A 17,252-nucleotide genomic window follows, 5' to 3' on the forward strand; every position below is an offset into this window, starting at 1 on the left:
ATAAAATTGATTGGATAGACTTCAAACGACTAATCCAAACCGTTCAAACCGATTTACTTTATGAGTGATGCATTTACATGCAATTTTTTTTTATATTTTCTAGTTATTTAGTATCAAATCAAGCGGTCAAAAATGTTGAAAAATGAATGCATTAAAATTAATTTAAAAACTCTCACATTTGACCGCTTGATTTGATACTAAATAAATTCGAAACATTATAAATTTGACATGTAAACGGGCAACTAATGAAATAGATTGGTTTGAACGGTTTGGATTCATCATTTAAAGTCAATTCGATAGGTTTTAGAGTTGGTGTTATATAGGCCGAAATGATACTGATGTCAGACTAGTCAGACTCATTATTCTTTTCTTATAACTGTTTTAATATAAGTTAACAAGAAAGATTAATCTTATATAACTCGGTGTATCATTGTTTTTTTTCACTAAAAAATAATACACCTTTGAAAAATAATTTGTGATTATTATGCCACAGTCAATAAAAATTATTGATGTATTACATAAAAGAGGAGGGTTCAAATGCCTCCATGTTTTTGTGCCTTCATCTCTCTCCATCATTTTCAAAGTTCAAACAATCGATCTGAACCGCTCAACCTAACCTCCATACTAAAATATGTTTGGAGACCCAATTTTATATTTTTAGGAATTTTTTTAGATAGGTACAAAAATATTGTTTTTAGATGGTTCAGATTTACTGATTTTGTACCTATCTAAAAAAATAGTAAAAAAATTCCTAAAAATATAAAATTTGGTCTCCAAACATATTTTAGTATGGAGGTTAGGTTGAGCGGTTCGGATCGACTGTTTGAACTTTGAAAATGATGGAGAGAGATGGAGACATGACGGAGGCACAAAAACATGGAGGCATTTGAACCCTCCTCTACATAAAAAATAATACATCTTATATAAACCTGCTGGTGAACTGACAACATAAGAATTCAAGATCACATAAAAAATGCAAATATTGCCTGAGCCTCACAGTAACTTATAGGATCATAAGTCGTCATTTAAAGGATGATGTTTTATTCCATGGATGATTTTTGGGTAGAATTTGACTCACGAAAAATAGTCGTTAGATAAATGTATTACTGACAAGTGTTGCTGGTAAGTAGTATCAATTACCAGTACCGTGCTTCAGTAGTTTAACATATTATTGGTTTGGTACCGTGGTAACTCATGATCTTACATGACTATGATTCTTGACTGGAACAATACTACCAGTATCTCATGTTGTGAAAGAAAATTTATTTAACATTTAACTGTTATGGTTTCTAATGAAATCGGTGGGTTTCACCCACTTTTTCAAAAAAAAAATGTTGTGAAAGAAAAATTATTTTTTGTGACAAATTAAAGCCAACAATACTATCAGAATAGAAGCTATGGTTTGATACATTTCTATTCTTGGGTACAATGAAGAACAATTTCGAATTAACAGAAGTTTGGAGGAGAAAGAAGATACAAGAATTGATCAGAAATCTAGAATGGCTTTTCTCACGGAAGGAGGAAACTTTCTTTCAAGTTATTTTCTTTATTAATTAGTTTAATTAATGAGTCAGAGAGAGAAAGTAGAAGGATAAAATAGGTATTAAGAACAAAACAGTTCTTTTTCGCTCTCAAAATTAGAATAAAAGTCTCAGTATAGCACTTCTATTGAATTTTTGAGCCTGCAAATTTTGTATAAAGTGAACGCAAACTTTTATATTTCTTAACCTAAATGCACCGCACAACAAAAAACAAGATAAGCTATCTAAGAAATTTAGATTTAGATTTTTGAATTATAAATACAAAGTACAAGTTGTGCGTACCACGTTCCATACTAGGCAAGCACCATCTGAATACTAATGTTTTTGTTTGTATTTCATTCGGCTGGATAATCTAATAGATTTTCCAGTACACGCTTTTTTTTTTTCCAAGAAAAAATATTCATGCCTTTCATATATTTCACATTCAATTTGTACATAATTTTACTTAAAGAAGGGATCAACTTACACTCTTTTTTAGTGACACTGGATTACACCCTATCTTTTTCGAGTCTAAATAGTCGATTCAAACCCTTCAACATGAATAATATATTAGAATGTGCTTGCAGATCAAATTTTATAATTTTTTATTTATTTTTTACTATTTATAAAGATAAAAGAAATGTAAAATTTGATTAGCAAACACATTTTTAATATATCCATCATGTTAAACGATTTGTGTGTGTATAATTTTGTTTATAATTACCCGATCGGATAATGGGTACGAAATAGACTTTACCTGTACTCTTACCCGTTTAAATAACGAAAAAAAACTTTACCTATACCCGTACGGCCGTACCCAATAATTTTACTTCCTAGGACTTCGTCCTCTTATGAATTCAGATCCTCTCAAATACTGTAAAAGGGAATCTTTTAGTAGATCCGGGCCGTTCTTTTAACTTAGCATTAATCTCATAACACAAATAATATTGGCTCTGTGCTATTCTGAATAGGCAATATTTTTGAGTTAATATGAAACTGTAAAGTAGTAAACTCCACCGTCCAATACCTGAGAGGATACTCGTCCTCCCTTATTCCATCCTCGCTTCTATTTTCTCTCTCTTTCGTGCATGCATAAATTAAATAGCTCGCATTGTAGGTCACCTATTAGTAGGAGTGGATCTTAGTGCACTTGAAAAGTGGCTAATGCACCCCTATAATTCTAATATTTTTAATTATGTATATTAAAATTTAATTGAATATTTTTTTTTTTTAAGTTTTTATATAGCTTAGTTCTCTTCGTAAATTAACATGTATTTACTTGTAATCTAGTAATTAAAGTTGCTTATTGGGTTGTGAGAAATCTTGAATTTAAATCTCACCTTCCAACAATATATATTTTTACATTTTATTTTCCAGTCACTCCTATCTAAAATTTCTAATTCCTCCCCTGTCTATTAGTATATGCATAGATAGTTCACATTGGAAGTATAAAGAATTGGACATTAGACCTTGATGTGGGAATCAGCATGTGGGGTGGGATTTTGACATGCTTTCTCCGTTTTTAAAATGCAAAGGGACAACTGATTATTACTACTAAAACACATAATGGGATAGATTTGAACGATTTTTTTTTTTTTTTTTGGGTATTATTAGCACACATCTCCTTCTTAACAAATTAATGCAAACGATTAAGTATAATTTGTTTCTTTCTACTTTAATCAATTAACCGCTACGCATGATTGAAACTACTATAACTAATTGAAAATTAAAAGAATGTCCAACAAATAAAGTTGCATTGTTCTTTATTTAAAACCAGAAAAAATAGATGTATCGTGTTTTTTTGAATTCTTCTGGACGTTACTTATTGAATTTATAAGAAGAGAATAATGTTCAAATATGTCGCTCAAAGGCTCAATGCAAGGATTTTAGGAATTTTCTTTTCTCTTTTGAATTCTTTTCCTTTTCCTTTTTTTGTCTTTAATTCAAACTTTGTAACTATATGGCGCGTCGGTGGCTTTGGCACGGATGCAAGATAGTCGGATTAAATTTAAAATTTTAAAGAGGTAGGAACACTTGTTCGGTAAAATCGGATTAAAAATAAATAAGTAGACAAAAAAGATGTTAAAGAGACTTAATTTAAAAAAAATAGTGCGAATTTAAACTTAGAAATTTAGACAAACTAATCCTAAAATTGTTGAGACGAATTAAGTTTTTAAAGAGTACAAAATAAGTTTATAAAATCTCAAGGTGCGTTGCCGAACAGCCACTTTGATTTCTCACATCCTCTTTGACCCACTGCGCCTGGTCTAGATTCTCTGTAATATTACCTAGTATTAGTAATTAGTGTAACGAGTCAACAACATTTGATTACATTGAGGAATCCTTCTCTCTAATCGCCACACGCAGATATTTTCTAAAGCAATTCTCAGAAAATCCAAAAATCAATGGACGCGTCATAGTGGACCAGCAGGTCAATGACATAGTGGGGACTGGGGATTTGGGAAGCTTCGAGGTTCCGCTATTCCAGGCTACCAGCTAAACCAGAGTAGTTTCGGTGAACCAGGCTCACATCATCGAGTCAACTTCTCTCTTTGTGTGGGTAATTGGCGTGATCGGCAGTTCTGATTTCTGATTCTGAATGGCTAATTATGAGCACGACGCCTCCATTCCTTTCTGTAAATGGAGATGATATATTACAACACTAGCCCAGGACTAGCCCGTCTCCTACTCTATTAAATACCCATGTCCTTCCATCATTCTACTCTCGTCAGAATCAGATACATTCAAGCTCACAGAAATATCTCGCTTCCAAGGTACTATTGGTATTTCCTTTTTCGGTACAAAATTTCTAAATCTGAAAGTCAATTTGATCCACGTTTACTCTTTCGCGTAAAATCAGCGAGATCTGAACAGATCAGTTTCTGTTTGAAGCGATTCATGTAGAATTGGATAAGGTTTAGATCAGATCTGGCGAAATCCGTGCATCTTAGACCTTTTAATAGTTTTAAAATAATCTGATCTGATACTAGAATGTAGAATTTTCTCGCTATTAGGTTGTAGAATTTGTTGATCATTACAGATTGTGTCAGTTCAATTGAAGGGAATAGGTCGTTCTTCCTTGTCGATAGTGATTTTCAGTGATTGCAAAAAAAAAAAAAAAATGATTTTCAGCAGGTGTTTGTTAAACTTGTTTAAACTAATTTTGAATGGTGATGCCTCAAATTGTCAATGATTGTTTTTTTTTTTTTTTTTTTCTCTTTTGACTATTTTAATAAGCAAATTATAGAGCTGGCGCAATTATGTTAAGTGACTTCGGTCAAAATAAATTTAATAATTTGACTGGCTTTAGCTTCTATGTTATTGTTTCATTTGTCCTACTTGAAATCAAGCATGAGCTCATAAAGATACAAAAGCAAAGCTGCTATTTATCTTCCTTTTTCATTTCTCAAGCTTGAGGCTTGACTTCCAATTGGTTGATTGTTTTCCCCTTCTTTTTCTCAGATAAAAAAGCAACTGCAATGGCAGTATCAACTGAATCAGCACTGCGGTCTTCTCTAAATCCAAATGCCCCAATCTTTGTTCCTGCGGCATTCAAGCAAGTGGAGGATTTTTCACCGGAGTGGTGGGAGCTGGTGCAGACTACAGGGTGGTTTCGTGACTACTGGTTTCATGAAAATCAGCACCAAGAGGCCTTTGACACCTCTTATGGGGAAGAGGATATTGAAAACCTCCTGCCTGACTCAATCGACCTCGACATAGCTGATGACATGTACCTTTTTGAGGCAGAGGCGGCTGCAACAGAGAGAGAAATACTGTCTAATGGTGTCTTCAAAGTGGACAATTTGAAGCTGGGTAAGTCAGATTCTTGTATGTTCTGTAATTCTAGACTCATATTGAAAAATGTGTTTTCATTTTTTTACCCTTTTGGTCTGCTTTCCTGACAGGTTTTAGAAATGATACTGAGGCAGTTCTTCGGAGCCTGAATTTGAATTCACCAAGAAATGGAGTGGCCAAGCCCTTCGTACCAGCCAGGTATCCCGAGAAGCCGGTGCAGCATGTGAGCCCCAAGTGTGGAGCCCGTGGTATTATTCACCAGCCACGCTAGAGAAAGTGACCCGTGATTCAGGATTGTGCCAAGTTGTAAGATGAAATCGCCACATCCTGTGTGTTGCTGTTTAACCTTTAGTTTTCTTTTTTCTTTTAGCAATTTGCTTCTTTGTATAGCACTGAAGACAAAAAAATGCAGCTTTAGATTTGTAAGTCTTATTTATAGTTACCGATGCTAAATAGGATGTGGAGAAAATGGGTAAGAGTGATAGATATGAATAAGAAAGAGCAGCGTACAAACTGTTATACTTAAAAAAAACAAAGAAATTTGCTTTCAAGTTATACTTAGTGTGCTCTCAAATAACGAATTCAAACTATTGAAATCTTTCTACTCTACGAGTGATGTGTTACATGCAAAAATTTTAAAATTTTAAATTAATTTTGTGTAGAGTCAAGTGGTCAAAAGACATTCAAAAAATGAATGTATTAAAATTAATTTATAAATCTTTTAATTTTGACTACTTAATTTTATACTAAATTAATTCGAAATTTTAAAATTTTCACATGTAAACGCATCACTATTTTAACAGTTTAGATTCATCGTTTGAAGTTAATTCACTATTTTAACAGTTTAGATTCATCGTTTGAAGTTAATTCGATAGATTTTAGAGTTGAGTTTACAAAAATGGAGCAACTTTCATAATTCAGCTTTCATTGGGAGGATCCATAAGCGCATAAACGAATTAGCTTAGTTTCTTGCGGACATTGTGAATCAATTAGTCAACCATCAAACAATTCTACAGTTTTCATCAAATAAAAAAAGTTGGTGGAACCATCAAACAATTTAAGAATCTACCGGGTAACAGCTAATAATTCTACAGATTTTTTTTCATTATTTGACGACCTTTTGCATTCGGTTTTATGATTGCTAAATTAGTGACGAATATTATAATATATCATGTTACTAAATGAATATTAGCCGAATTTTAAATTACATCATTAGGAAAACATTATTTAAATATCTAGAAAATATAAAAGCAGAATCGAAATTTTAGTCCTAATCATTTTTTTCATTTTTTTCAAACATAAACGAGAAAAAAAAATTAAATTATCACTTAGGTCGGATTTTTATATTTTTATGTTTTGAAGGGTTGAGATTTTATGAAAAAAATCCTGCCAACAATGTCAATCTATCTATTCATCTATGACCTGAACGGTAACAAATGAAGTATGAGTTTTCAAAATCCAATACTTTCCATATTTCAATTGTGTTGTTATGAATGGATTGACAGATTGACATTGTTGACGGAATATCTCCATTCTATTATTAAGCACGTTGAGTATCCGATCCACCAATGGCTACGATTGAAAGATGAAACTTCAGATTTGATCTCAGCCCTCTAATTACATAATTTGTCTTCTTTTGATTAAATGCATGTTTTATGTATAAAAGCCTAAATTTAGTTAGAAACATACTCACCGCATGTGCTGTCACACGATATGTTACAATTAAAATTGAACAAACTCCGAAATTTAGCAATATATTTATTTGTTTTCTTATTTCTTTATTTTCATATTTCTCATCTTCAATTGAGAAGGCTCCACATTCCATTTTATTATTTATTTGTTTCCTTACTTCTTATTCATTTATATACGGATCACAATGAAAATCAATTTTTTTTTATTTCCTTATTTCTCTTTCTTTGTTTCTATACATATTGTTGTGAGCAATTTAGAATATATTTTCAATATATAATATATCAATGTGTGTGTGTGAATATATATTTCTCTTATAATGTGTGTGTGTGTCATATACATACATATGATAACACTTTCTATTTATGTTTTTTGATATCATATTATATGTCATATTAAATTGTTGTACGATATTTGATATTAGATTCGAATCGAGTCATTATTTGATATCATTGGTACTTAAAAATAAATAATCATCACATTATCAAATTGTTATCAAAAATCACGATTAAAGTTAATTAAAAATACATAATCATATAAATTTTCTATTAACATGTATCTTAATTTTTGGATAATAATTATTATTTTCATTGATATTTTTTTTCTTATAGTATGTCCCGTTGCAATGCACGGGTATGATACTAGTCTTTTTAATGAACATTTTCCATCTCTATCTTTTAATTAAAAGTATACAATCTCAGAATGAATCTAAACATGAATTTGAGATAGATTCAGGCACGGGTATGATACTAGTCTTTTTAATGAACATTTTCCATCTCTATCTTTTAATTAAAAGTATACAATCTCAGAATGAATCTAAACATGAATTTGAGATAGATTCAGGGAGTCAGAATTTTGTGTCATGATCCCACAGATTCGGTTCCAGATTTTATATAGCCCAGATGTCAAAGAAAAATCACGGTCCTTTGATTCTGCTTCTCTGACAGGTGCTTGAAACACGACACAGTTTTTTACAGTCTTAATTTGCCAGATTTTGAGGAAATTTGACGGGTGGTTTGTCAAATTTCCTGACATGTTTGAGATAATTCAGGTGGAGATCTATATATTTTATACATTAAAATTGATGAAAATTTAAGTTTTACCATTTATAAAGATGATTACAATGGAACACAAACGAGAATTTCAGATAAAGGTGATAAAAAAACAGAGAACATACTTGATATTTGCTGTGAGAAATTGAATTGACTATTTGAAATAAAGTGAAAAGAGCTCAATTTCAGAGAATATGAACCCAACAACAATAGACTTCGCATACTTCCAAATAAAAATAAGATACTAAGCTAGGAAGCCTTCACTACTTAAGTAGGTCTGTAGTGCTTCTCGACCATTTTCCTAAATTCTGCATGCGAGAAAACACAAATTAGTTTACAAGTCTCCTTTATTTAATTTATATTGTTGGTTATGTGAAAAACTTCATCACAAATACATGTGATTTTTAGATAGCAAGAATGCCATTTTATGGAGAATAGAGAATACTAAGCAATTATTGTACCTTCTTGATTTGACCATAATGCAGCTGCTTGAGTGTTAAGTGGGGAATCATTGTTAGGTTCTGCAACAACATCACCATAGCATTAGTTTTAAATAATCATTAATTAGTACTTCCTATAAGAATAGCAAACTAAATGCAACCCAGAATGAACCAATATCTTTTGGCTAGAGACTACTGGCATGATGCCTGACTGTTATGAGATTAATGGTACGATACTGAAAATAGTTTGAGAATTTTTACCTCCCAGAAGGCTCTGAATTGACAGAAGGATATATAGCAAACTAAATGCAACTCAGAATGAACCAATATCTTTTGGCTAGAGACTACTGGCATGATGCCTGACTGTTATGAGATATTAATGGTACGATACTGAAAATAGTTTGAGAAATTTTTACCTCCCAGAAGGCTCTGAATTGACAGAAGGATTGTTCTCACATCATAAGCAGAAGACCACTTATCCTGTAAACATCATCACAGATGCACCATAAGTTAAACAACACAGAACCAATCTGCTTGGCTTGATTTTTGTTTTGAATTTCACAATAAGCTACTGATTGCACTAGAGGGCCAAATTACTGAAATAGGAAACACTCTTGTGGCCACAGTACCACAATGAGTTGTTAACTTTTTATTTAAAAACATCTCGAGTACATATCATATCATGCGTAAATTAAAAGAAGTATCATGAATAAATTGTTACAATTAATAAATACCTGAAGGATGTCAAGACAAATGTTGCCATGAAGGTCCACGTTGGGGTGGAAGCAGGGGCTCTCAAACTTGACCTTCGGAGGCTTGAAGGGGTAGTCGGTGTTGAATGATAGAGATAGTTTGTAAACCATGCCCGCATAGACTGTCCCGGTGCTTCCATTTATGGTCCCTCTCCAGTGAAATATGTCATCGCCCTCTGGAAATGCCGAAATTCCTGGATCACCTGACATCTGAATAAATCCCCCCATTAAGTCAAATTTTGTGTCCCATGCCAAATAGAAAGTGCGCAGACTCAAACCCATGTAACCATGACAGTGCCAGTAAACAGGTTCAAACCTCCTACAAACTTGATTGAGTTTTTGTGTCAATCTAAAAGGTAACTTGGGCAATCACAAGTAACCATTCTGAATTTTCAACTTGGGTTAAACTTGGGCAATCACAAAGTAAACTTGGGTGAATTACATATTACAACTGAATTTTCAGATCAACTTACCATCAACGCCATAAGCTCAGTCTGGAGCCTGTTTTAAAGGAAGAGGGAAAAAAAATGAAATTGTTAGGATATCTTTGGGGAAGGTAAAATAAAAAATAATAGGGTTTTGATTGAAAATAAGTTCTGGTTTTTCTTGCTGGGCAAAGAAAATTGTATTATAAAAATAGACCAATTGGACACCATATTGTCATTTCTACAAACACCAAAGGTGCTTTCCCAAACAGAACTTCTAAAAATACATAACCACCATTAAGGTTATATAGACCATCTCCAGTTTCATGCCAAATTGGGGGAGAACCATTTCCTCAAAAACCATAAAAAATCCCGACAGCTCAACTTGCAACAAGAGTACAAGACCATTCGATCTCAATTATCCACACCACAAGAAAAGCAGATCTCAACAGTTTTGTATGAAAAAAGGGATCGAACCTTTTCAGCACAGATTGACGATCAGGGCCTTTTAACGCTAGATTAGTGTGCTTGGCTGATGTCGTGGCAATGGTGGCTGGAACATTGCCATGGAAATCTTGGAGATCTTGGTTTTCCCTAGGCATTTTCTCTTTCCTTCTTTCTTTGGTTTGTGTAATTCGGTTGCGTTTCTCTTATTCTTCCTTTGATTCAAAGGAAGATTGAGAGAGAGAGAGAGAGAGAGAGAGAGAGAGAGAGAGAGTGGGGAGAATGAGAGAGCGATAGAGGGTGGAGGCTGTTTGATATTAAATAGCGATGGAGATTCCCTTTTTATTTCGTCGAACGTTGGAGGCAGCAGATTTTAGTAGATCTGGTCTCCCGATATAACGGCTAGTTTTCAAATATCTGAAAAGAACGGAAATTTTTTATTCATAGAAATTAAGAAAAAAGTTGAGAGAGAGTACAGAGTTTGTAATATTGATAGAAAGATTGATACAGATTTTAATAATAAAAAAAGTTAAGATACATAAAATTTGTACCATTTCTAAATCTATTTCTCCAACTGTCCGTAACAACATGAATTCGTTACAATTCTGTATGAAATGGAGTTAGGATAGGTAAGATTTCTATCTATCTAAATATTTGTTATATTAAAATATTTCTATAGTTTGTATGGGTAAATATTCTACCGATAAAAACATTTTAATATATATATATATTGCGATCAAAACATATTTCTGGAGTTAGGAACGGTGCAAATTCTACCTATCTTAACTGTTTTGATTGTTAAAATCAGTAAAATCTATACCGGTCATTCTATTAATAGAGTAGAACTAGGGTGCTCTTAAGCTCACCAAAGTTTTGGTGAACTTAACTTTAAAACTCATCAAATCGATTTTAAATGACGAATTCGAACCGTTGAAACCCGCCTACCATACGTGTGATGCATCTACATGTGAAATTTTTAAACATTCGAATTAATTTAGTATAAAGTCAAGCAGTCAAAAAACGTTTAAAAAATGAATGCACTAAAATTAATTTATTAACCTTCTAATTTTGACCGCTTGACTTTATACTAAATTAATTTGAATGTTTAAAAATTTCACATGTAGATGCATCACACGTAAGGTAGGCGGGTTTCAATGGTTCGAATTCGTCATTTGAAATCGATTTGATGAGTTTTAGAGTTAAGCTCACCAAAACTTTGGTGAGCTTAATAGCACCCTAGTTCTACTCCTATTAATATTACAAACTCTGTACTTTTTCTGTTTCTCTCCTTACCTTTTTTCTTAATTTCTATGAATAAAAAATTTCCGAAAAGAACAGTTCTAGTTCTGGCACTCGACCTTTTAGATTTTTAGGTCTCCTTTACTACTAATTCAAGATCCAACGGACCAATTTAGGTGTGGGCCTCTTAATCATTTTAATTACGATTTTAATTTAGATATGGGCCGAACTGGGTCTTAATTTTAATTAATATTTTAATCCTAATCAAGTGTACTGAAAAAATCAGACGGCTACAAGCTTATCTGATTGAAACAGCTCCCCAATTTGTATCTAGTGGTGTGGCGAGTCATTTGCGTATCCGAATCAGAAGAGCCTACTGTAATAAATCAAAAGCAAAGGTATAAATTGAACATGTATCAGTTTTGAACATCTCTAACACTAAAATTAAAATTATATAGGAGTGTCTTTTCTTCATCGCAATCCAACTCTTAGGACCTGTTCGGTAGCATGAGAATTTTGTGGGAATGGAAATTTTTAATATGGGAATGAGAATTTCAATTTGTCAAAACTAAAGTTATTTAACTCATAGGAAATTTGTAAATGTAGGTGTTCGGCAAAAGCATGGAAAATTTATTAGGATGTTTGTTTGTTTTTCTTTTTATAGAAGATGTAATAATAATATTAAACTATATTAAGTGTATTAATACTAATCACTGATTATGATCAATATAACTGTATATATCAAATTCTAGAAAAGTTTATGAGTGAATTGACTATACAATGCAAAGTGATATCAGAGTGAACTGACCACACACTGCAAAGTGATTAATGGGTGAATTGACTAGTTTAATTATGCTTGTAATAATTTCTTGTACTTGTAAAATTAAGTGTTGGTAGTTTAATTATGCATGTTTAATAATTTCTTGTATTATTAAATTGTACTTGTTTAATTAATTTTAAACCTTTGTATTATTAAATTGTGTTTGTTTAATTGAGTGCTTGATTGTACAAGTTAATTCAGTTTAATTAATTATACAAGTATTATTTAGTATAATTCCTCTTTTAATTAATTAAACAATTAAATATATATTTTAATTAATGAACAAAAGTTATTATTTAAATTTTAAACATCTTTGAACGGTTAACTAGGAACAGAAGTTATTATATATTTTAATCAAGAGGCACACCATCAAGGGAAAAAAAAACAGAGCTCCAAGTGAATGTATTTTTCCCACAAAAAGTTGAAGAGAACAAGGGAAAAATATCCATATAAAATTGTGAAATAGGAAATAAAACTTGTATGCCGAACGGATACTAGGAAATATTCCTACAGAAGCAATTCCCAAAATAATAACCATGGGAATCAATCCACCGAACAAGCCTTTATAGTCAAGAGTTCTTAATAACGTGCTATAGTGTTTTTGAACAATAAAAGCTATGATGTCATTGACACTATAGCATGCTATATATAGCGACGCAATATGACAATAGCGTCATTTTTTTAGTTGTTTTGCTATAACGCGATAAACACTATTAAAATATTTACTTATAACCAACCCAAAAGTAGCTTAGCTATTCATCAATTTTAAATTTTAAATTATTCATATTGAACTTTATTTTTATTTTTTTGAAGTTCTTATATGGTTCAACTCCTTTCATAAAATGTTACGTGCGTGCCTGTAGCTAAGTAGAATTTCAATTTAAAGATTTTGAAGACTTGAGTTCTAATTCAAACCATATACTATGCATTTTAAGTTCAATCTCTAATATAAATTTTTCTAGTTCCATTCGTGATTGCAACCGTTCGTTCCATGTTTCCCTTCATCATAGTGGCGTTTCATTTTTCCTAATTTTTAGGCACAACCCTCTTTTTTTAAATTGAATTAAACAACTAAATTTTTTATATATATATATGTGTGTGTGTGCCTCAAAATCTCACTTCGTATAAAGGATGTTGTAGCTTATAACATACGAGATAGATGTCACATACTACAACGTTTTGCATCCAAACAAAAGGAAACAAATTGGACGCTGTAATATACAATGTCCGACCCTCCGACAACAAAAAGGTATAGTAAATACTATAATGAGGAGGGTTCAAATGCCTTCATTTTTTGTGTCTTCACTATGTCTCCACTTTTTAAAACTTTAATAACTCAAAATTTAAAACTTAAAAGTCAAAATAAAACCGTTAGATGTGACCTATGTTATTTTCTCTATGTGCTCATAAAAAATCATCACATTTCAATTTTGTTTTTATGTGAATCAATAAGTTCAAAAATCAACGTCTAGAAATTATCCACATTAATGTGTTTTTTACAAGTTCTTGATGACAATCAAAATAAAATTGAAATGCCATAATTTTTTACAGATGCATAAATAAAATGACGTAGATCATATCCAACGGTTTTATTTTGACTTTTAAGTTTTAAATTTTGAATTATTAAAATTTTTAAAAATAGAGGCATGATGGAGGCACAAAAAAATGGAGGCATTTGAACCCTACTCTACTATAATATACAATGCATGGTTGAAGAGAGGAAGAAAAAAACAGACGCTGAAGAGTACAACTCAAAGAGCGAGAGAGAGGGTTTGGTGAATTCACATCTAGTATAGAATGAGATATGCATTGTTCATTTTAACTTGTACAAATCTTAAAACGGACCTCCTATATCCTATGTAGGTACCAAAATGGTCTAGACTCGGCTGAGAGTTATTCTCTGTGGTAAGGTATTGCAGGAAATACTTCGAAATTTTTATTTATATCATATTCCAAAATATATATATATATCAGAATCCACATTTTCTGTGGAATTTCAAAAATATCAGGATCGTCAATTCACAAATTGAATTAGAGACCTCATAAAAATTCAAAAATACACTGATTAATATTTAGGTTTTTGGGAGACCTCTAATTCAATCTGCGGCTTCCAAGAATGGAGCTGCAACTTGAATTAGAGGCTCTGGTATTTTCCGAATTCTCCAATTTCAGAAGTGTTTTGGTTTATTTATTTTTTTGAATTGGTATTGATAAAAATTTCGGGAAATACTCACCCGGATTTGGATGGAACTAGTTGAAAGCCTCGCTTTGCTTCGGCGGTGACAATTAAGGCAATGTAGTACAAACAAAATAAGTAGTTGATATATATAATGTGAGGGAAACAAAACCAAAACAGTGTATATACATGTAGATCATATTGGATATGATTTTTAAATATTTGTATGAACTATAAATATGAAACAAAAACAATATATAAGTTTGATTAGCACTTGATTGACAAAAATTGTACAGTTGGAAGTATTGTTCAGATGGGGACTATGTTTTGACGGGATGGCGCAGTTGCTCCTTTTTATTTTTTTGCTGTATCGTCGTCACTGCTGCAGAAATTTGAATATACATCAGTTTGTTTTAATAGCAAACTTGAAAAAAATACAAATTTAGTGTATTAACTTGTATACAATAGCAAACAAATTCAGTGTATATAAACCCGTATATCAAACTTGAAAGTGATTTGCTGACATGATTTGAGGCCCAATCTGACCAAACTAAAAATGATTTCAAAAATTCAATTGCAATCAAGCACACAATTGAAATTAGAAAAGAAAAAAAAAATCGCATAGTTGAGGCTTAATTGTATTATTTAGACTACATTTTGTGCCTAACGACAATGTAGCAGAAGCCTTTCAAAACTGAACCAATATAATAATGAGTAACAAATGTGGATTGAATGTTGTGGTGTGCTTTTTTCGGAGCTTCAGAAAATAAGAAATCATTTTATTTCTCAATTAATTCTCATTTTCTGAAGAAAATAGTAAATTGTAATAAAATGATTTCTCAAGTAAAGCAATTTTATATTTATACATCATACACTAATATAACAATGCTAATATCAAGTACCTAATACTCTTTGAATCAATTTAGTTGGATTTAAGTCCCTAATACCCTTTGAATCAATTAGGTTTAACGAATGAAAATCAACACAATTTCCATTTGTTCCCCTACTATTGATAATTTTCCAAGTTTGTCAATGAATTAAGAACATACAATTTATTCTTGAATCCGGAATAGTATAAGCGAGAATAAAATAGTTACCTATAGTTGTTCTTCTTTGGATGATATTTTTCTCAATGTCCTTGTTGGCAATGCTCTCCTTGCTTTTCCCATCTTGTCCGGTGACCACCTTTTTATCATCTTTTCTGCTTGCCTTCTCACCCTCTTTTGGTTTCTTAGCATCCTACAGTTCTTGTTGCTTCTCTTAAAAAAAAAAAAAGGAAAGAAATAATTAAACAAAAGACTCATCAAACGGAATACCTAAACAAAGACATTGAACCAAAAGCTTTACTAATACAATATGAAGCACAAACAGACCTTCAATTTTCTTTGTTATTGCTCACAGAAGCCACTTTCTTTCTCTTTAAATCCTGAATAGATAAACATAAACAGATGGTGGTTCAATCCAAATATAAAATGTAGAATAAGCAAACAATTGCAAATCCTATGTCAAAAGCTTTACTAATAAAAAAATCAAGAACAAACAAACCTCCAATGTTCTTAGTTTCCTTTGATTGCTTTTGCTCAAAGCAGGAGTTTCCTTCTTTTTCTATAAACCCTAAATAGATAAACAGATGGTGATTCAATCCAATAAATTTTAGAAACCCCACCAAGATAATAGAGGGTAGTGGCCAGCGACAACAAAGGAGTCGCTACTTTTATTAGTCCCATTATAATTGATGTTGAGGAAAAACGGTTGAGCATTTATATTAGAATTTCTGCATGAAATTTATTGTTTAACATCTTTGTTGTATTTGAAGGAAGAAAATTATTGAATGAAGATATGTTTAGAAAATTCTTTCCCCACAAAAAAAAGGCAAATTCGTTTTGCAATATTGATTTAAAAAAACTATAGTTTGATTTAAACAGATGCTAAAGTTCAGACTAATTCAAAAGCAATTGGTATAATAAATGGATAGTCTGTAAGGCAGTAGAGTATTAACAATACCCTTAACGGGTATACCCTACCCTACCCGCCCGTGCCCGAGCCCGGGTATGGGTCGGGTACTCGGGTACGCGGGTAAGGGCAAAAATATGACTGGACCCGGTTTTTTTTATCAATACCCGACCATACCCTACCCGACTATACCCGTACCCGACTAAACCCGTACCCGACTACCCAAGTATCCGTACCCGTATACCCGACCACTGTTCATGCCATTTCAAAATTCAAAATTTGTATTTTTTCCCCCCCAAAAAAATCAGAAAAAACCAGAAAAAATCAGAAAAAACTAGAAAAAAACAAACAAAAAAACAAAAACCAGAAAAAAAAACAGCAAAAAAAAAAAAAAAACCCGTACCCGCCCTACCCGTACCCGTACCCGCCTTACCCGTCAAGGGTACACGGGTAAGGGTATAGGACGGGTAGGGTATGGTTTTTGAAAATTATACCCGCCATACCCGTACCCGTATATCCTTGTACCCGAGTATACCCGTACCCGAGACGTACCCGTACCCGTCCCGGATATACCCGGGGTACCCGTACCCGCCCGAGTATAAATACACTATAAGGCACGGTATTAAAGAAAATATGCACATTGCATCTCGAGCCGAACTGAATATGCATCCTCTCAGGTACCACACTCGGTAGAATAAGCTTCCAGTCGTGCAATTAGAATTCGATATATATTTAGTCATTTAGATATAAAGATATGTTTTAAAATTCATATCAGATTAAAACTGATGACTCTTATCTCATTCTACTCAATCCGGTATTACACTGGATCTGAATTAATCAGGACTTGCATTTCTACGAGTAGGGGTGATTAATGAGCGAGCATGAGCGAGTTAGGGTATGCTCATGCTCGCTCATTAAGTAAATGAGCAAGTTGTTAATGAGCGAGT

General features: G+C 32.4%; 2 protein-coding genes and 1 long non-coding RNA gene across 6 annotated transcripts; 2 read left to right on the top strand and 1 right to left on the bottom strand.

Moving 5' to 3' along the window:
- The first annotated feature begins 4,155 nt into the window (after positions 1 to 4,155).
- Positions 4,156 to 6,258, top strand: LOC144565271 (protein EARLY RESPONSIVE TO DEHYDRATION 15-like). Of its 3 annotated transcripts, none has more exons than XR_013514862.1 (4): positions 4,156 to 4,294; positions 4,983 to 5,333; positions 5,426 to 5,793; positions 6,200 to 6,258. XR_013514862.1 is itself a non-coding variant. In XM_078314982.1 (3 exons), the coding sequence occupies exons 2-3, from the start codon at positions 5,000 to 5,002 to the stop codon at positions 5,584 to 5,586; spliced, it is 495 nt and encodes a 164-aa protein (XP_078171108.1). In that variant the 5' UTR covers positions 4,156 to 4,294; positions 4,983 to 4,999; the 3' UTR covers positions 5,587 to 5,826. The 3 variants fall into 3 exon arrangements, 1 of the variants encoding a protein (XP_078171108.1); XR_013514863.1 differs by having other exon boundaries at positions 6,220 to 6,258; XM_078314982.1 differs by lacking the exon at positions 6,200 to 6,258 and having other exon boundaries at positions 5,426 to 5,826.
- A 1,962-nt stretch (positions 6,259 to 8,220) lies between these two features.
- On the bottom strand, positions 8,221 to 10,450 carry UBC19 (ubiquitin-conjugating enzyme19). Of its 2 annotated transcripts, XM_078314938.1 has the most exons (6): positions 10,151 to 10,450; positions 9,722 to 9,749; positions 9,231 to 9,458; positions 8,913 to 8,976; positions 8,518 to 8,577; positions 8,221 to 8,364 (listed from the first exon to the last, which is right to left on the bottom strand). In XM_078314938.1, exons 1-6 carry the CDS (start codon positions 10,273 to 10,275, stop codon positions 8,324 to 8,326), a joined length of 546 nt encoding a protein of 181 aa, XP_078171064.1. In that variant the 5' UTR covers positions 10,276 to 10,450; the 3' UTR covers positions 8,221 to 8,323. The 2 variants fall into 2 exon arrangements, with proteins under 2 accessions (XP_078171064.1, XP_078171065.1); XM_078314939.1 differs by lacking the exons at positions 9,722 to 9,749; positions 10,151 to 10,450 and having other exon boundaries at positions 9,231 to 9,476.
- On the top strand, positions 8,693 to 9,304 carry LOC144565236 (uncharacterized). Its single transcript, XR_013514859.1, has 3 exons — positions 8,693 to 8,724; positions 8,897 to 9,112; positions 9,195 to 9,304. It is a non-coding gene; the product is annotated as an uncharacterized LOC144565236 (long non-coding RNA).
- Positions 10,451 to 17,252: the final 6,802 nt, after the last annotated feature.

Source organism: Carex rostrata, chromosome 14, assembly GCF_964058835.1.
Source record: "Carex rostrata chromosome 14, lpCarRost1.2, whole genome shotgun sequence".
Lineage (NCBI taxonomy): Eukaryota > Viridiplantae > Streptophyta > Magnoliopsida > Poales > Cyperaceae > Carex > Carex rostrata.